We start from the raw sequence: 17,685 nt of genomic DNA, 5'->3' as shown, positions 1-17,685 counted from the left end.
GGCATGAATTACTATGGGGCATGAATTACTATATGGGGGATTAATTACTATGGGGGATGAATTACTATGGGGGGTGAATTACTATGGGGGATGAATTACTATATGGGGGATGAATTACTATGGGGGATGAATTACTATATGGGGGATGAATTACTATGGGGGATGAATTACTATATGGGGGATGAATTACTATATGGGGGATGAATTACTATGGGGGATGAATTACTATATGGGGGATGAATTACTATATGGGGGATGAATTACTATGGGGGATGAATTACTATATGGGGGATGAATTACTATGGGGGATGAATTACTATGGGGGGTGAATTACTATGGGGGATGAATTACTATGGGGGATGAATTACTATATGGGGGATGAATTAGTAATTCATCCCCCATATAGTAATTGATGAAGGGGGATGAATTACTATATGGGGGATGAATTACTATGGGGGATGAATTACTATATGGGGGATGAATTACTATGGGGGATGAATTACTGTATGGGGGATTAATTACTATGCTTACTATGGGGGAATATTACTATACTTACTATGGATGACACATACACATCATTCATCTACTCTTGGTCCGGCCCCCGGGTCCAATATATGAACCCATTGCGGCCCTCAAGTCAAAAAGTTTGCCCACCCCTGGTTTAGTTGCACACATTTGCAAATATATGTGGAAGCCACAGTGCTTCACCAAGGCTCCTCTGTATACTGCGGTCCCAACTCTAAATTTTTGAGAATCTCCAAGTTGGAATACATATAGCAGTGGATAAATTAGCCCCCTAGTGACAGAGGGTAAAACAAATGTTAATCCCCGAAGACATCATATAATATTTAAAAAATGCAGCGCTAACAGTACAAACTAAATATAAAACATTAAAAGTGAACAATCCCCACCAATAGTGGATTAAGTCTTCAGTCACACTGAATCCGACTTTGAAATCTTGCAACTTCACTTGAAGTCACAATTTCAAAGTTGGATGTCAATGCGACTTGCAAGACATCTGTGCGACTTCATGCACAGATGTCTATTCAAGTCTCACCTAAACTTGCAAAAAAGTAGTGCATGAACTATTTTCAAAATCAATGCACCTCTGACAGAGCCAGAAGCTCACCGATATGACCGCTTCCATTGTGGACAATAGGGTGCGACTTGTCATGTGATTTAAAACTATGATGAAGAAGGATCTGGGAGCTCTGGTAGATCACAAGCTTAATAATGGCATGCAATGCCAAGCTGCGGGTTCTAAAGCGAGCAAAATCCTCTATTGTATTAAATGAGGTATAGACTCCAGAGAGAGAGATATCATATTACCCCGGTACAAATCATTAGTAAGACCTCATCTGGAATATGCAGTTCAGTTTTGGGCACCAATTCACAAAAAGAACATTGGGGAACTGGAGAAAGTACAGAGAAGGGCAACCAAACTGATAAGAGGCATGGAGGAGCTCAACTATGAGGAAAGATTAGAGGAACTGAATTTATTCTCTCTTGAGAAGAGGAGATTAACCGCTTGCCGCCCTGCCACTGTGTATATACGTGTGCAGGGCGGCAGTGGAGCGCAAAACCACGTTTAAAAACGGGTTCCGCGCTCCCGACACTTTCGCCGGCAGGGGGCGCGCGCACGCACTCCCGCCGACCCGCGGGTGATCCGATTCGATCCAGGAGGGATCAATCATTAGATTTCAGCCAGTGATTTCTGGCTGAAATCGGATGATCGGTCCCTGTCCTATCCTGTCCTGTGTTGATATTTACACAGGACAGGATATGATGTCATTCTTCTCTGCCTGGACACATTCCGTTCCAGACAGAGAAGAAGAGACATTTAAACGTGAGTAAAACAGCACACTGACAGTTAGAACACAGTCTAGGACACATTTAACCCCCTGATTGCCCCCCCCAGTTAACCCTTCACTGCCCTGTCACCAGTGTCACTGATCAGTGAAGCGATTTTTATTGATCACTGTATCAGTGTCGCTGGCGACTTCCAATAGTGCTAGCGCACCTCCCAGATAGCGCCAGTTTGCCCGCCAGTACACCAATAAAGCCATTTAACCCCTTAATTTCCCCCCCCCAGTTAACCCCTTAACGTAAAGTTGTTTTATTGAGTTTGTTTTATTGTTAACCATTGTTGATTTCTTTGCAGGAACGTCAAACTGCAGCACTGACCTGTTTATTCTGACAGCAACAGGGTCTTGCTTTCAGAATAGACATAAGTAGGTGTGTGCAGTGCTGTTGGATGAGATTTTTCATCCGCAGTTAAAAAAAAGAGAATATATGCCAAAGCATGGGGGCCTGGGGTGGCCAGTGGGTGGATGGCCCCCATGCTTCGGCATATATATTTTATATTTGTTGGCACATTTCATATGTGCCCACCATTAGAAGTGGGTGGATTGAGGGAGGTTTCTAATGGTGGGCATACCACACTCTTTTTCTGGCAGAGATTTCTTCTCTTTTTTTTCATTCAGCCCACAGGCTGCATAAAGAAAAAAAGAACATATCATATACACCCAACAAGGACCAGTGACGTACTGGTACATCACTGGACTTTGAATGGTTATACCAGGGTGATGCCTTTCATGTAAAAGCATTCCTAGTGGTTAATTAGCTGCAGAATTGCCTTTACAAGCAGTGGGAGAAAATGCCCCCCCCCCTTCCTCAGATAGCATTAAAAGTGATTAAAAAAAAAAAAAAATTAAAGGGACAGTGTAAAAATAATTAAATAAATCAGAAAAAAAAAAAAAAAAGAAGGACCCTCGCCCATCCGCGCACGCGCACACCTGCGGTCGTGAGCGTTGACCCTTTCCCAGTATGGAAACAGCGATTGCACCATGCATGTGAGGTATCGCCACGAACGTCAGATCAAGGGCAGTAATTATAGCTCTAGACCTCCTCTGTAAATCTAAAATGGTAGCTTGTAAAGGCTTTTAAAGCGTTGCCTATAGATATTAAAAATGTATGCAGTTTGTCGCCATTGCACAGGGCATGCGTAATTTTAAAGCATGTCATGTTTGGTATCTATTTACTCAGCATAGCATCATCTTTTATATCATACCAAATAATTGGCCAATATATTGTGTTTTTGTGCATTAAAATTAAAAAAAGTGTATATTTTTCAAAAAAATTGCGTTTGAAAAATCGCTGTGTAAGTAATATGTGAGATAAAAAATTGCACCACCCACCATTTTATTTACTAGGGTGTATGCTCTAAGAAAATATATAATGTTTGAGGGTTCACTTTAATTTCCTAGCAAAAATACAGATTTTTTTAATGTGAACAAAAAGTGTCAGAAAAGGCTTGGTCTTCAGGTGGTTAGAAGAGTGAGTGATGTGTGGCATAAACCTCTAATGCTGGGCATAAAATGCCCCCACCCCTCAAAATGACCCCTTTTTGGAAAGTAGACACCCCAAACTATTTGCTGAGAGGCATGTTGAATCAATAGAAGAATTTATTTTTTTACCACAAGTTTTTGGAAAATGAAGAAAGAAAATAAAAATAATTTTTTCTTTTCTTTTTTATATTTCAAAACCTTGTGAGAAAAAATTAGATCTGCAAAATACTTACCATGCCTCTTTTTAAACTCCTTGGAGTGTCCACTTTCCAAAAAGGGGTCATTTGGGGGGGTTTGGTGCTATCCTGGCAGTACAGGGCCTCCAAAACTGTGATAGGTAGTGGGGAAGTGAAATGAAGAAGTTACGCACCTTCAGGCTTTCAAAGTGCTCATTGGATTTCAGGCTCCTGTATGTGGCTAGGCTCCCAAAAAGTGTCACACGTGTGGTATCCTCATACTCGGTAGAAGTAGCAGAATGTATTTTGGGGTATAATTCCACATATACCCATGGCTTGTGCAAGAAATACATCATTTAAATGACAATTTTGTGTAAAGAAAAAACAAAAAAAAAGTTTTTGTCATTTTCCAGAAACTTGTGGAAAAAAAATAAATCTTCCATGGACACAATATGTCTCTCAGCAGATAGCTTAGGGTGTCTGCTTACCAAAAAGGGGTCATTTGGGGGTGTTTGTTCTATCCTGGTATTTTAGCACCTCAAGAGATGTGATGGGCGGTCAGAAAGTAAAAGCTGTGTAAATTTCAAATTATCTATACCATAGTTTGTAGACACTATAACTTTCACACAAAGCAATCAATATACACTTATTGGGATTTTTTTTTACCAAAAACATGTAGCAGAATACATTTTGGCTTAAATTTATGACTAACTTTGAGTTTACTTTGAGTATTTTTTTATAGCTGAAAGTAGAAAAAATAGTTTTTTTTTCAAGATTTTCGTGTTTTTTTTGTTTATAGCGCCGAAAATAAAAAGCGCACAGGTGATCAAATACCACCAAAAGAAAGCTCTATTTGTGTGAAAAAAAGGACGTAAATTTTGTTTGGGTACAGCATTGCATGACCGCGCAATTATCATTTGAATTAGTGCAGCGCTGTATAGCAAAAAAAGGCATAAATTACAGTATCTATACCATAGTTTGTAGACGCTATAACATTCACACAAAGCAATTAATATACACTTATTGAGATTTTTTTACCAAAAACATGTAGCAGAATACACTTTGGCTTAAATTTATGACTAACTTTGAGTTTACGATATATTTTTTATAGCTGAAAGTAGAAAAAATTGTTTTTTTTTCAAGATTTTCGTGTTTTTTTGTTTATAGCGCCAAAAATAAAAAGCGCACAGGTGATCAAATACCACCAAAAGAAAGCTCTATTTATGTGAAAAAAAGGAGGTAAATTTCGATTGGGTACAGCATTGCATGACCCCGCAATTATCATTTGAATTAGTGCAGCGCTGTATAGCAAAAAAAGGCATAAATTACGGTATCTATACCATAGTTTGTAGACGCTATAACGTTCACACAAAGCAATCAATATACACTTATTGGGATTTTTTTACCAAAAACATGTAGCAGAATACACTTTGGCTTAAATTTATGACTAACTTTGAGTTTACGATATATTTTTTATAGCTGAAAGTAGAAAATATTGCATGACCGCGCAATTATCATTTGAATTAGTGCAGCGCCAAACAGCAAAAAAAGGCCTGGTCATTAAGGGGGGTAAATCCTCTGGGGCTCAAGTGGTTAAGGGGGATATGATCAACATGTATAATACATAAGGGGGGATATGATCTCCATGTATAATACATAAGGGGGGATATGATCTCCATGTATAATACATAAGGGGGATATGATCTCCATGTATAATACATAAGGGGGGATATGATCTCCATGTATAATACATAAGGGGGGATATGATCTCCATGTATAATACATAAGGGGGGATATGATCTCCATGTATAATACATAAGGGGGATATGATCTCCATGTATAATACATAAGGGGGGATATGATCTCCATGTATAATACATAAGGGGGGTATGATCTCCATGTATAATACATAAGGGGGGGATATGATCTCCATGTATAATACATAAGGGGGGATATGATCTCCATGTATAATACATAAGGGGGGATATGATCTCCATGTATAATACATAAGGGGGATATGATCTCCATGTATAATACATAAGGAGGGATATGATCTCCATGTATAATACATAAGGGGGGATATGATCAACATGTATAATACATAAGTGGGGATATGATCTCCATGTATAATACATAAGGGGGGATATGATCTCCATGTATAATACATAAGGGGGGTATGATCTCCATGTATAATACATAAGGGGGGATATGATCAACATGTATAAATACATCAGTGGTTCATATAGTGAACTTGGTGTAGTTATTCACCCTGAGGTCATCACAGAGGACAAGGGGGCCCTCTTTACGTCTGGAGGAAAAGAAATATAATCTCCAAACACGGAAAGGTTTCTTCACAGTGAGAGCTGTGAAAATGTGGAATAGACTCCCTCAAGAGTTGGTTCTGGCCTGGATTATTTTTTGGATACACAGAATATAACTGGATACTAACATGTATAGATAAAGTTGATCCAGGGAATATCCAATTGCCTCTTGGGGAAACATGAAGGAATTTTTTTCCCTGCAGGAGCAAATTGGATCATGCTTTGCTGGGTTTTTTTTGTGCCTTCCTCTGGATCAACTGTGGGTATAGGATTATAACCTTATTTTATAGTTGAACTGGGTGGACTTTTGTCTTTCTTCAGCCAGACTAGCTAACTATGTAACTTTGACAAGTTGCATCGGTATGACCAGGGTCTAAGGGGAGTGCTAAAGTTTAGTCTATGATTTTACTACACTATGTGCTGGCATTCTTCTCTTTTGTGGTGTTTGTTGCCCTGAGAGAGATCTGTTTGGGCCTGATAACTGCACTATTTGACCAATCCTTCGGGTGCTCAAATCCTTTGGCAAGAGGCTGTGTGATAGGGTGGATAGGATCTTTCTATCTATGGCTTCTTTCTCCAGGAACCAGCAATTGCAAACTAAGGTGGACCTCGTATGGATTAATATTTCAATTTGTGTGATTTTGTACTCCCCTTAATCCACTATTGGTGGTGTTGTTCACCTGTAATGTTTTATGTTTAGTTTGTATTGTTATCACTGCACTGATTATATATTATATGATGTATTTTGCCTATTGAATGTGCCAGCTGCTTTTTTTTATTCATATTTTTTAGACCTGAGCACAAATATGTTGGGTATCTAATGCCCGAAGATAGTTTTGCAACCTTGACATGTGAAAGTAGAACTGTACCAGGGGCGGACTGACCATTTGGAAACCCGGGCACTGCCCAAGGGCCCGGGGTCAGTAGGTGGCCCCATGAGATGCCCCTGGTACCTTTTTCATAGGCTTTTTTGACAGCATGTAGTGGGTATTACTGGGTGATTGGAGCAAGGGCGGACTGACCATTCGAGCACTCGGGCACTGCCCGAGGGCCCGGGGTCAGTACGGGGGCCCCATGAAATGCCCCTGGTACCTATTATAGGCTTTTTTGAGTGTGCTTTGAGTGTGGGCAAGGACACAGGGACCCCATGATCCCCCATTGCCCGGGGGCCCCATGAGTTGTCAGTCCGCCCCTGAACTGTACATATCATCACAACTACTTTGTGTATCCAGGTGGATTATAACTTGTTGGACTTTCTTTTGGTGCTAAATGGTAACAAATATCTCTTGACAACTGGCCCAAAAAAGTAACAAAAAAAAAAATATATTTTTTTTTAATTGAGCTGTTTATATCTTGCTATTACCATAATTCACCACTTCTCCTGCTCCTGATGATCTCAGCAATACCACATATGTGTATGTTAGTTGTTGTTTGTAGCCTTAGTAGGGCCCAGAAACATTGGTGCGCATTTTTCTTTTTTTGTTCTACTAAAATACACAGACACAAATTTAAAAAATGTTTCTTTAAAAAAACAAAATGCTACCCAAAATGTACCTACCTTGACCTTTGACCCCAACCTTTGACCTTGACCATTGACCGCTACATTAGCAATAATACTAACCTTGGCACTGACCTTGATTAATCTTTGATCTAGCTATTTTTTCTTTTTTTCTCGTTTATCTACATCTTCATCTCCTGCAAGGAATGAAAGATACAAAGTATCTTTTTCTCCATTCAGAAGAGAAAGTAAACAGATAAGCGGACTACACAGTGACTGATAACTGTGCCAATCAAAGGCTATCACAGCGATCAGGTGACTCAGAATCAGGAGTCCTGGGTCCCGATTGTTAGTACAAGACCCAAGGATCCCAGTTGGAGCCCAATCTCTGTGCTGGGAGCTTGCTGAGTGGAGTGCTCCCAGCACAAAGACAGGTACACAGATATGCTGCCTAAAGGCCCACTTCAGCGGTGTCACATATTTTCATATCATCATCAGAAAGAGGTTAAGGGCAGGTTTGCTTGGAGGAAGCCCACTTCTCCTTAAAGGCACAGGAATTGGATGTCCAGCAAGAGCACAGTGGTAGCTGAAGTCATCCAATGTGTCCCCACACCAAATTCAGCGAACAAGCTATACAAAAAGACGGCAACCAACCCAATTTATAACTAACTTTTGCGGTAAGGTGCACATGGAAGGGCAAAGCGCATCACAAACAGACAAAAATTTCTCAGCACACTTACTATGAATTGTCTAACAATTCACGCTAAAAACAGAGGGTTTAGTTGCAAACATTTGCAAGTATATGTAGAAGCAAAAGAGCCCAAGTCAAGGTTCCTCTATATGTTGTGGTCCTAACTCTATAGGTTTGAGAGTCTCCATTTTGGAGCAATCCAACTTAAAGCAGTGGATCATGTGAATCGACCATAGTGCTCAGGGAATAGGTAGGTATAAGAATCTTTCCTCTAACGGGTAGTTAGTATAGAGCTTAAAATGGGGGTGGGAGTAGGTCTAAGCTCTATGATACCCGTAATGTCCTTGACTGGCCCTGGCACCTCCTCCCCAGCTTCTTCAATGGGCCAATCATTGGCCATCTTGTTTGCCCGATGCAGGATGACATACCTTTGATGCACACACTGGAATTCAGTCATCTTAGCACACAGGCACCGCATTAGAATTTCTACTAAGCTGTGCATGTACAACTCAGTGCACATATTAATGAAGACAGCAAGCAGGGAGGTAAGTTAATTTTAATGCAGAAAAGGCATTGCATGCAACAGCAGCAGAGAAAAATCAGATCTCCTGTCCTACATATATGTTTCATCTGTGTATTTTTCTGTTTGCCTGGAGTCCAGTTTTAAAGTCCAATTTCAGGAATTAGACAAAAGTTACCCTTAGGACGAATTCACACTATAATGCCGTCAAATTACAGAGAAGCCGGCTGTGCTATGGGGTAGTGTGGTGAGCGATTCAGCGCTCCCTTTTTTTGTTTTTTTTGCTTGTTATGTATGAGCTTTATTTTAAATATACAAAACGTCCACTTCATTTACTGCAATGCACTGCACTGCGCTGCCTGACATTGCAGAGCGATTTGGGAAGGTGCACTGTGATAAAATGCAGCATTTATACATTGCAGTGTGAATGGGACACATAGGAAACAATTGTTTCCCGTGTATCCCTGTGGTGACAGACATTTTACCATGCTGTAAAATGTCTGTTACTGCATATAGTATGAATTGGCTGTTATGTTGCCCCCTCCCTCACTGCAAGGATTAAATGCTCCCTAAATCTAGGGGGTAGATGAACAGGCTGTATTACTTACCCAGAATCCCATCTGTGGATGGTCCCTCTGCACTATCACGTACCCTCTGCACCATCATGGTCACTCTGCACCATCACGTACCCTCTGTACCATCACGGTCTCTCTGCACCATCATGTACCCTCTGCACCATCACGTACCCTCTGCACCATCACGTACCCTCTGCACCATCATGGTCCCTCTGCACCATCACGTACCCTCTGCACCATCATGGTCCCTCTGCACCATCACATACCCTTTGCACCATCATGGTCCCTCTGCACCATCACATACCCTTTGCACCATCACGTACCCTCTGCACCATCACGTACCTTCTGCACCATCACGTACCCTCTGCACCATCATGGTCCCTCTGCACCATCACGTATCCTCTGCACCATCACGTACCCTCTGTGTCATTATGTACCCTCTGTACCATCACGTACCCTCTGCACCATCACTTACCCTCTGCAACATCATGGTCCTTCTGTACCATCACATACCCTCTGTACAATCACGTACCCTCTGCATCATCACGTACGCTCTGCACCATCACGTACCCTCTGCACCATCATGGTCCCTCTGTACCATCACGTACCCTCTGCACCATCATGTTCCCTCTGCACCATCATGGTCCCTCTGCACCATCATGGTCCCTCTGCACCATCATGGTCCCTCTGCACCATCACGTACCCTCTGCACCATCATAGTCCCTTTGCACCATCACGTACAATGCAGGACTATAAGCCCTGCATTGTATGTAGAGAAGGCAGGAATGCAGCTGTGGCCGGCTGGGAGCTTTGCGGGACCAACCACACCACTACAGGCATCCTACTGGAGCGAGAATTAAGGTAAGTATTACACCTCATTCATGCACCCCTAGACTTAACAAGCATTTAGCCCTGCAGTGCTGAGGGGTCCACTGCAGGGGTATTTTTTGTAGTGCCTGGAGTTGAGCTTTCAAGCAGAACATAACCCTCAAAGACACTCACCTCCACCTTCCAGTAATATGGTGGTTCCATCCTTCGTCAGCCGCTGTCATCCCACTTGGCCTCTTGATTGGCCAGTGGGGGAATAGCATTAGCCCGCACATGTGCACAGGAGCCAGTCATTGTGGCACACCTGGAGTGTGGTGGGAATGCATGCTGAGCTGCGCATGCATAGCTCAATGTACATTCAATTGAACTCTACAAGCAGGTAGGTAAGTGTTTGTTACTGCAGAATAGACAAAATGTCTCTTCTGCAGTAAAGTTCGGGCTGCTTGCAGTTTTTCACTAGTCAAAGTAGAATTCCAACCTAAAACTAAGCAGCACACGGAGCCCAGGAGATCAAACAAAAACAAAACTGACTTGATTCCCCCACCCACACACTCAATGTGGATAGGGGAATCCTCCCAGCTGTGCTATTGTATTATGACAGCAAGGAGACATTCCCTCCATCAGAATGCACTAACCAGCCATGCTGGCTGTAGCTGGCTGTCAAGCAGGGAAAATCCAAGCAGATTGGTATATCGACTTCTGTACAACATCCCTGCCCATACATGGATCAAAATTCGATTGCTACCTGCTGATCCAGACAAATTCTGATTAATGTATGGCCAGCTTAACTAATATTAAACATGCCCCCTACCCCTCCTAACACCTATGCTGACTATCCTGTGTAAGCAATACATATACGCTTACCTATTTTCAGCCCACTCTGGTCCGGTCACATGATCCCCTACATCATCCATCGGTGGCTGCAGGGGAGAAGAGAGTGTTCAACAACGGCTGGGAAATCCAGGTCACCCATAGGCTCCCATTTCCCAGCCATTGTTGGCACTCCCTCCTCTTCCCTGCAGTCACCTCTGACAGGGGAGCCGGATCTGATGAGTGGACAGGGGTGGGCTGAAAGTCGGTAAGTATAGACATTATTACACGGGTTAGTCGACGTAGATATTAGGAGGGGGAGGGGACATTTTAAAGATTAGTTTAATTCTACTTTGAGTTTAGCTCCACTTTCCACCCGCCCCTGCATTGCTCCCGTCCAGCCGTTTTTATACATGGGCCGGACGGGAGCAGTGCAGGGTCGGGTGGCCGTTTATAAACGGCCTCCCCGCTCCCTGCTTGTGTGCACCCCCTGGGAGCGTGCAGCACTGCGATCCGGTGCCCACTGTGTCCCGATCATTGTACGGGACCTCTGTGTGAGGTCCCGATCATGTGATCACTGATTGGCCAATCAGTGATCACATGAAGAGTAGTAAGCAAGATGTCACTTCTGACATCATTGCTTACTACTAGTGAAATCTGTGAATGATCACAGAGATCACATGGTACAGGGCCATTCAAAACAGCCTTGTACCATGTGACAAGCTGTGACCAATTACAGCTCTCACAGTGTTTCTCAATGGCTGCAGGAATGCAGCCAGAGAGAAGGAGAAATTATTGCTTTTACAGCCTTTATGGGTGTAAAAGCAATCAGTGTAAAAAAAAAAAATATTCATGGTGACCTGTATTGCTAGGGTGACAGTATGTTAAAAAACAACATAAATAATAATATAAAAAAATAAAATAAAAATGTAAAAACAAATTAGAAAAATTATAATTTTTGGTTATAAACTAATTTGGGTTATTTTTTTTACTAAAAAGATAATTGAAAAAATTTTGGCCAAGATTTATGAAGAAAGATTATTTATTTTCAAAATTTTATAAGAAAAACACTTTTTTTCAAAATTTTGGGACTTTTTCATTTATATAGCAAAAAAAAATAAAAATCCCAGTGGTGAATAAATACCGCTAAAATAAAGTTTTATCTGTCTCAAAAAAATGCTAAACAATTAATACAGGTACAGTGTTGCATGACCGCGCAATTGTCATTCAAAGTGTGACAGCGCTGAAAGCTGAAAATTGGCCTGGACAGGAAGGGGGTAAAAGTGGCCGGACTTGAAGTGGTTAAAGAGTAGGGATGAGATGCAGGTTCAGGTCGAATATGAGTTTGACCCAAACTGAAGTTGTTCACAGTCTGGGAAAATGGTGAACTAACACGACCCCTCACCTGCAATTATTACAGTCGTATTACAATACTCAATGCAACAACCATAACCTATATCAGACAGACATGAATTCCAGCCAGCCATGCATGCCCCATAAAGACCAGACTGGTGGGTAAGTCACTGACCTTGTCTGTGGTGTCCAGAGTGAAGATCAGCCCGCTGGAAGCTCTCACCATGACATGGGGCTACAATATAAAGCAACTGGATAATAAAGGAAATGCTGGTAATCCAATCTTTCTGCACACAGTGCATGTCTGAGCCAGCCAGGGACAGCAACACAAAGCATACATGGACTTAAATAGGATGAATTGGGAAACTTAAGCAGGACAGTAAATTGATTATAAGAAAGAACAGCAGTGACCTAAAGAATAGAACATTGGTTCCTAGAGAAAGCAAAGTAAAGAAGTCCATCAGGGACAGTGCATTCCTTCTTTTTCGGAGAGGGGAGTGATTGGGAGTATCTGGTTTCTGCAGAGGAGGGTTTCATTTAGGAGTTTGCAGGGAGTCCCCCTTCTGTTCCATTTACATACTTGCAGTTGTAGATTCCACTGCTTGTGTTACATTAGCCTCAGGAAAGTTTTTTTTTTTTTCCTTTCTCATATTTCCCAGAGTTCTCAATAAACTTTTACTGACCTCAAACCACTTGCTGATCATTGCTATTACAGGGAGTCCATCTCCAAGGAAAGAAGATTTAGACAAGCGGCAGTCTGCTAATTAGATATAGTAATGTGATTCCCATAGTCTCCGAGTCTGTGTTCACCTATAAGTGGCTCACCCCGGTATTGTGGAGTCAGCTGCCACAGACAGACCGCAGTACACAAACAACTGCCAGAAAAATCAATCTGGTTCATTCACATTGATCTATTAGATGGGAAGCTCTTACGAGCAGGGCCCTCCGAATTCTAATGTACTCAATTGGATTATAACTGTGCTGTCTTCATTTATTTTGTAAAGTGCTGCATTAACTGTTGGGACTATAAACATTTTAAAATAATAATAAAATAATAATATACATTATAATAATAATAATAATAAAAAATAAATATATTATTAATAATAATAATAATAATATTGCTGTCTGCAAACAATTAACTGTTTTGAATGGTATTGTACTGTGCTGTCTCCCTTTATCTTGCAAAGTGCTGCATAAACTGTTGGAAATATAAACATCTTAAAATAATAAAACAATAATAATATAAACTAAAAACTAAACAATTAAAATATGAATTATTATTATTATTATTATTAATAATAATAATAATAATAATATCAAATAAATAAAATAATAATCATAGAATATCAGTAATAATAATAATAATAATAGTGTTGTCTGCAAACAATTTACTGTATTAAATTGTATTGCACTGCACTGTCTCCCTTTATCTTGCAAAGTGCTGCATAAACTGTTGTAACTATAAAAATCTTAAAATAATAATAAATAATAATATAAAATAATAATAATATCACTGTCAGCAAAAATGTTACTGTATTGAAGAGTATTGTACTGTGCTGTCTCCCTTTATTTTGTAATGTGCTGCATAAACTATTGGGACTATAAACATCCTAAGATAATAATAAAATAATACTAAAAATAATAATAATCAATAATCATAAAATAATAATCATAAATAAATTATACTACTACTAGTAATAATAACAATAATAACAATATAATAATAATGATAATGCTGTCTGCAAACATTTTACTATATCTATAAATACATAAAATAATAATAACATTGTCTGCAAACATTTTATTGTATAAATAAATGCATAACATATTAATAATAACAATATTCCTGCCTGCAAAAATGTTACTGCGTTAATGCACATTTTTTTTTGGCCCTGAAATTAGCAGCAATGATATGACTCCAGCCTACAAGTGCATCTTACATTATGAAAACACGTGCAGTTTTACGGGATGTTAACATACCTTATGGCATTCTTTTTTTGTGTGTTTTGTTGCTTGTTGCTCCCTCCCACATCGCTTTTGTGGTTTGGTGGCAGTGAACCTTCCCTGATGGCAGAACGCAATGATCACTGCTGGTGGCTATAGCCGCTGGCAGTGATCGCATGACAAGGTCCAACTGGTTGTACTGAAGTCCATTGATGACCATCTATGGCTGACGTTACTGTCATTTCCTTTTTCAGGCAAGAACATGCAAAATGCATTCAGCAAAGCATGTAAACCTTTAAATTGAAAGTAAAAACACGCTGTAATGAGAACCTGAAACATGTGCAGTTTAAAAAGACAATATAACACAAATCTGGGTGTCAATGTCCTGCTCATCTGCACAGCCCAAAGTTTCTTGATTCTTGTAGATTTACAGTGGACACCTAAAGTGGATGTTAATCCTAACTGAATGATATTTAGTTTGCCAAAACACTATGCATCATAAACAACTGCCCCTTAAAAAACAAAAAATAAATGAAAAAAATAGTTTTCACATTTTTTCCATCCTTTTTTGCATCTCAGTGTTTATTTTCTGCAACCTCTTTTCAGCCACTCCCTCTCTAAATGCACTCTAGTGTTGCCTGTATGGCATTTTCCAGGGCAGGTTTCCTGATAGTGACAACAGTGGACCATGCCCATGTTATGTATATGGAAACGACCATTTGTAGCTACACTCGGGCTTACCATGTGTCGCTACTCCGGGATCTGTTCTTCTCTTACCTTGTCCTGCGCTCCCGCGATGTCCCTCCTGCAGTGTCCCCGGCAATGTAATCCGGCGGATGCTGGCATCTGTCATCTGGGTTCCATCCCCTGCGAGCGTCGGGACATACGGGGGACGGAACGGCGGAAAATTTGAAAATGACAAAAAGTGACATTCACTAAATACACTAAAATCACATAGTATAACATTCCTGTATCAAACCATTTCACATACATTTTGTCCCGAGTGCTTTGTCCGGTGCCCTGCCTGCATTTTTACTGTTCTTTCTGCTTGGAAACTGAGAAACGTCCATGGCGTCCAAAAAACGTCCCTTTAGGTCAAAAGCGGTTTTAGACCAGCTAGAGAACAGTGATAGTAAATTAGAACCACTTGCAGAATTGAGTGATAATGATTCGTGGGGAAATTCGTCATCAGACACTGAAAACAATTTTGCGACTTTGCTCAGTGATGTGCGAACTTGGCGCTCTATTTCAAATTTCAGTGTTTTTGGTTTGATTATATTATGGAATTAAATTTATTATTATATTATTATTTTTTATGATTATTTAATAAATTATAATTTATGATTTTGTGTTTCAAGTTTTATCATACCCGAGATGTTTACTAGACTCTTGTTTGGACAGACTTCAGTGAGTTATTCCTAAAAATTACAAGCCTACAATAAAAAAAACATATTTCCATGCAAAAAAATGTACCGCTTTGAGCACAGAAATATGGACATAATCAGACCGCTAGGGAGGTTAAAGACAGTTTTGGCCAGGCTCTGTCTTTTTTTGACCATTTCCTAACTGTGATCCAGCTAAAAAGATACTCAGTTTTGAGGACGAACTTACGTAACGTATCATCTTTACTATTATTCCTATATACTCTGTAATATTGGTTTAGATTTCTTTGTTAGTGCTTTGCTTTCTTTGTAAATAAAGAAGACCTTGCTTCCTTGAGCATTGTGTTGGTTATTATAGCTAATATTGCAGTATATTTCGTCCTTCAATAGTGTCAAAGCTTAGATATTTACTAATTAATTATAGGAACCAACAAATTAAAGAATAAATAGGGGGATTCCAGACCCCCCTTTAGTATTTATTTCAGGTGTCAAGAGTCTGCATATTAAGAGTCATTCTAGTGCAAGATATACATGTGGAAGGTGCAGTCAGCAAGCAGCCTGTTGCAAATGTGTACCTTCTATAGGTGGAACAGCCTTTACCTATATGTTGGGAAAGGTGGTATGTTGGTGGCACTCTATAGGCCACTTTCTGTTTCCCTTATCAACCGGAGCAGAATTGCATTGCAGAGGTCCACATCCTATAGAGGTGCACAATGAAGCCCGTGCTATGTGCACAGTGGGGTTCCATGCTGACACCAGGACCGGAGGTCAAAAATTCTGGACACATGGCTGTGGTCAATGTTTGGCATGATCCACCTAATTGTAAGCTACAGTGGAAAGATGTACATTTACACAGGAGCCTAAGAGTAACTGGAGAACAGTTGTGCAAGTGGTGCACATTCATCTCTAAGAGTAGAGGCCCGCCTTAAGGTTGAGTTTTCTTTTCAATGGTGGCCTTGGCCTTGTTCCAGGGCATTGGTGAAATGTCACAAGAGTAAAGGTACACCATATTTATGAAGTAGAGTAATCCTGTCTCAGGTGCCCAGCATAGCCCAGAAGAACCCACCCCAGGGTAGGCCTCCTATGTGACCCACACTTGGCGCCCACCCAGGAGGGGAACATGGAGGAGGTACCAAGTGCTTGCCGCACATGCCACTTCTCACCCTCCCCTCCGACATCCTACTATATTTCTAACCCTGTTAATCATGGCATGCCCTTAAACTAAGCCTATGAACCAACTGTGCCTTTGCTACCATGAACATACCAAATAATACTTCAATAAGTCATAATATGTTCAACCTAGGGTGCCCATGCCAAGCCCGTGCCTCAAGGAAAAAACCCACCAACTTAAGGGCAGGGTGAAAGGACCCACTGGATTCTGAGACTGACAGGCCAGGGAACATCTCCAGAGAAGTAGAAACCTCCTCTCATGACACCAAATGTCCCAAAGAGCTGCATGCTAAGGCAAGGCAAGGCAAAGCCTCAAACAAGAACATCTGATACTCTCCAAAACCTGCCCAGGGGGAGATTATTTAGGTGTTTTGTACACAGCCTGGGCAAAGAGCTTGTGAGCATGGAGTCTGAATTTAGATTCCAGCACAATACCTATGGTGAAAGAAAAGGTCCATGGGCCACCGTTCCACTTTCATGCCACATCATTGGGAATTTCACAAGATGTGCATGGACTTCAATCCAGAAAATTCATTCTTGCAGTCAAGATACTCCTCCATACTTACAACTTCCTTAGGTAGAACTGAATATAGTCTCCAATCCATGAACCCAAATTGTTGCTCCAATCAGAAGCCAAATAAGTATCCTGCCAATCACGCCAAGCTTTGTAGGACTGTGGTCTATGCCCTACGTGCAACAGATTATTATTACCAGTACCCCCCTCCCCTAGTGGATTGAATATGTGAGATTGCAGTGTGAGTGACCACAAAAAAATGTTCGGCTGAGAGAACCTCCAGCTGCAGTATGAAGTGAAACATTGAGCAGAGGTATTACTACCATGGCTAAATGTGACAGCTTCTTCCTGGCTTTTAGGGAGCCATATCTAAACTTAAACTTTAAAAATTGACTGAGCTAGGTGGACAATTATTGGCGGAACTGTGACAACATCCTATCAGATGCAGTCACAGTTTGGCAGCTCCATTGAATTCAGGCACCTGAGGGTACAGTGACTGCCTAAAAACAATGGTCAGCATTTGAGATTCCTGTTAGTGTGAATGGGGGAATTG

The 17,685-nt window shown here is 40.8% G+C and overlaps 1 protein-coding gene across 1 annotated transcript in view; it reads right to left on the bottom strand.

The window, feature by feature from the left end:
- Nucleotides 1–12,566, bottom strand: part of ADAMTS12 (ADAM metallopeptidase with thrombospondin type 1 motif 12) — a 696,444-nt gene extending 683,878 nt beyond the window's left edge. Inside the window, exon 1 of the mRNA XM_089689453.1 lies at nt 12,295–12,566. Within this exon, the coding sequence (XP_089545579.1) occupies nt 12,295–12,421 (127 nt within the window). The 5' untranslated portion in view covers nt 12,422–12,566. The remainder of the gene's footprint in view (nt 1–12,294) is intronic.
- Between the last annotated feature and the right edge of the window lie 5,119 nt (nt 12,567–17,685).

This window comes from Staurois parvus, unplaced genomic scaffold, assembly GCF_062004578.1.
Source record: "Staurois parvus isolate SC_StPar_1 unplaced genomic scaffold, SC_StPar_1.0 ptg000475l, whole genome shotgun sequence".
Taxonomy (NCBI): Eukaryota; Metazoa; Chordata; class Amphibia; order Anura; family Ranidae; genus Staurois; species Staurois parvus.
Note: the sequence above shows the minus strand (reverse complement) of the source record. Positions and strands in the feature narration are given on the sequence as shown.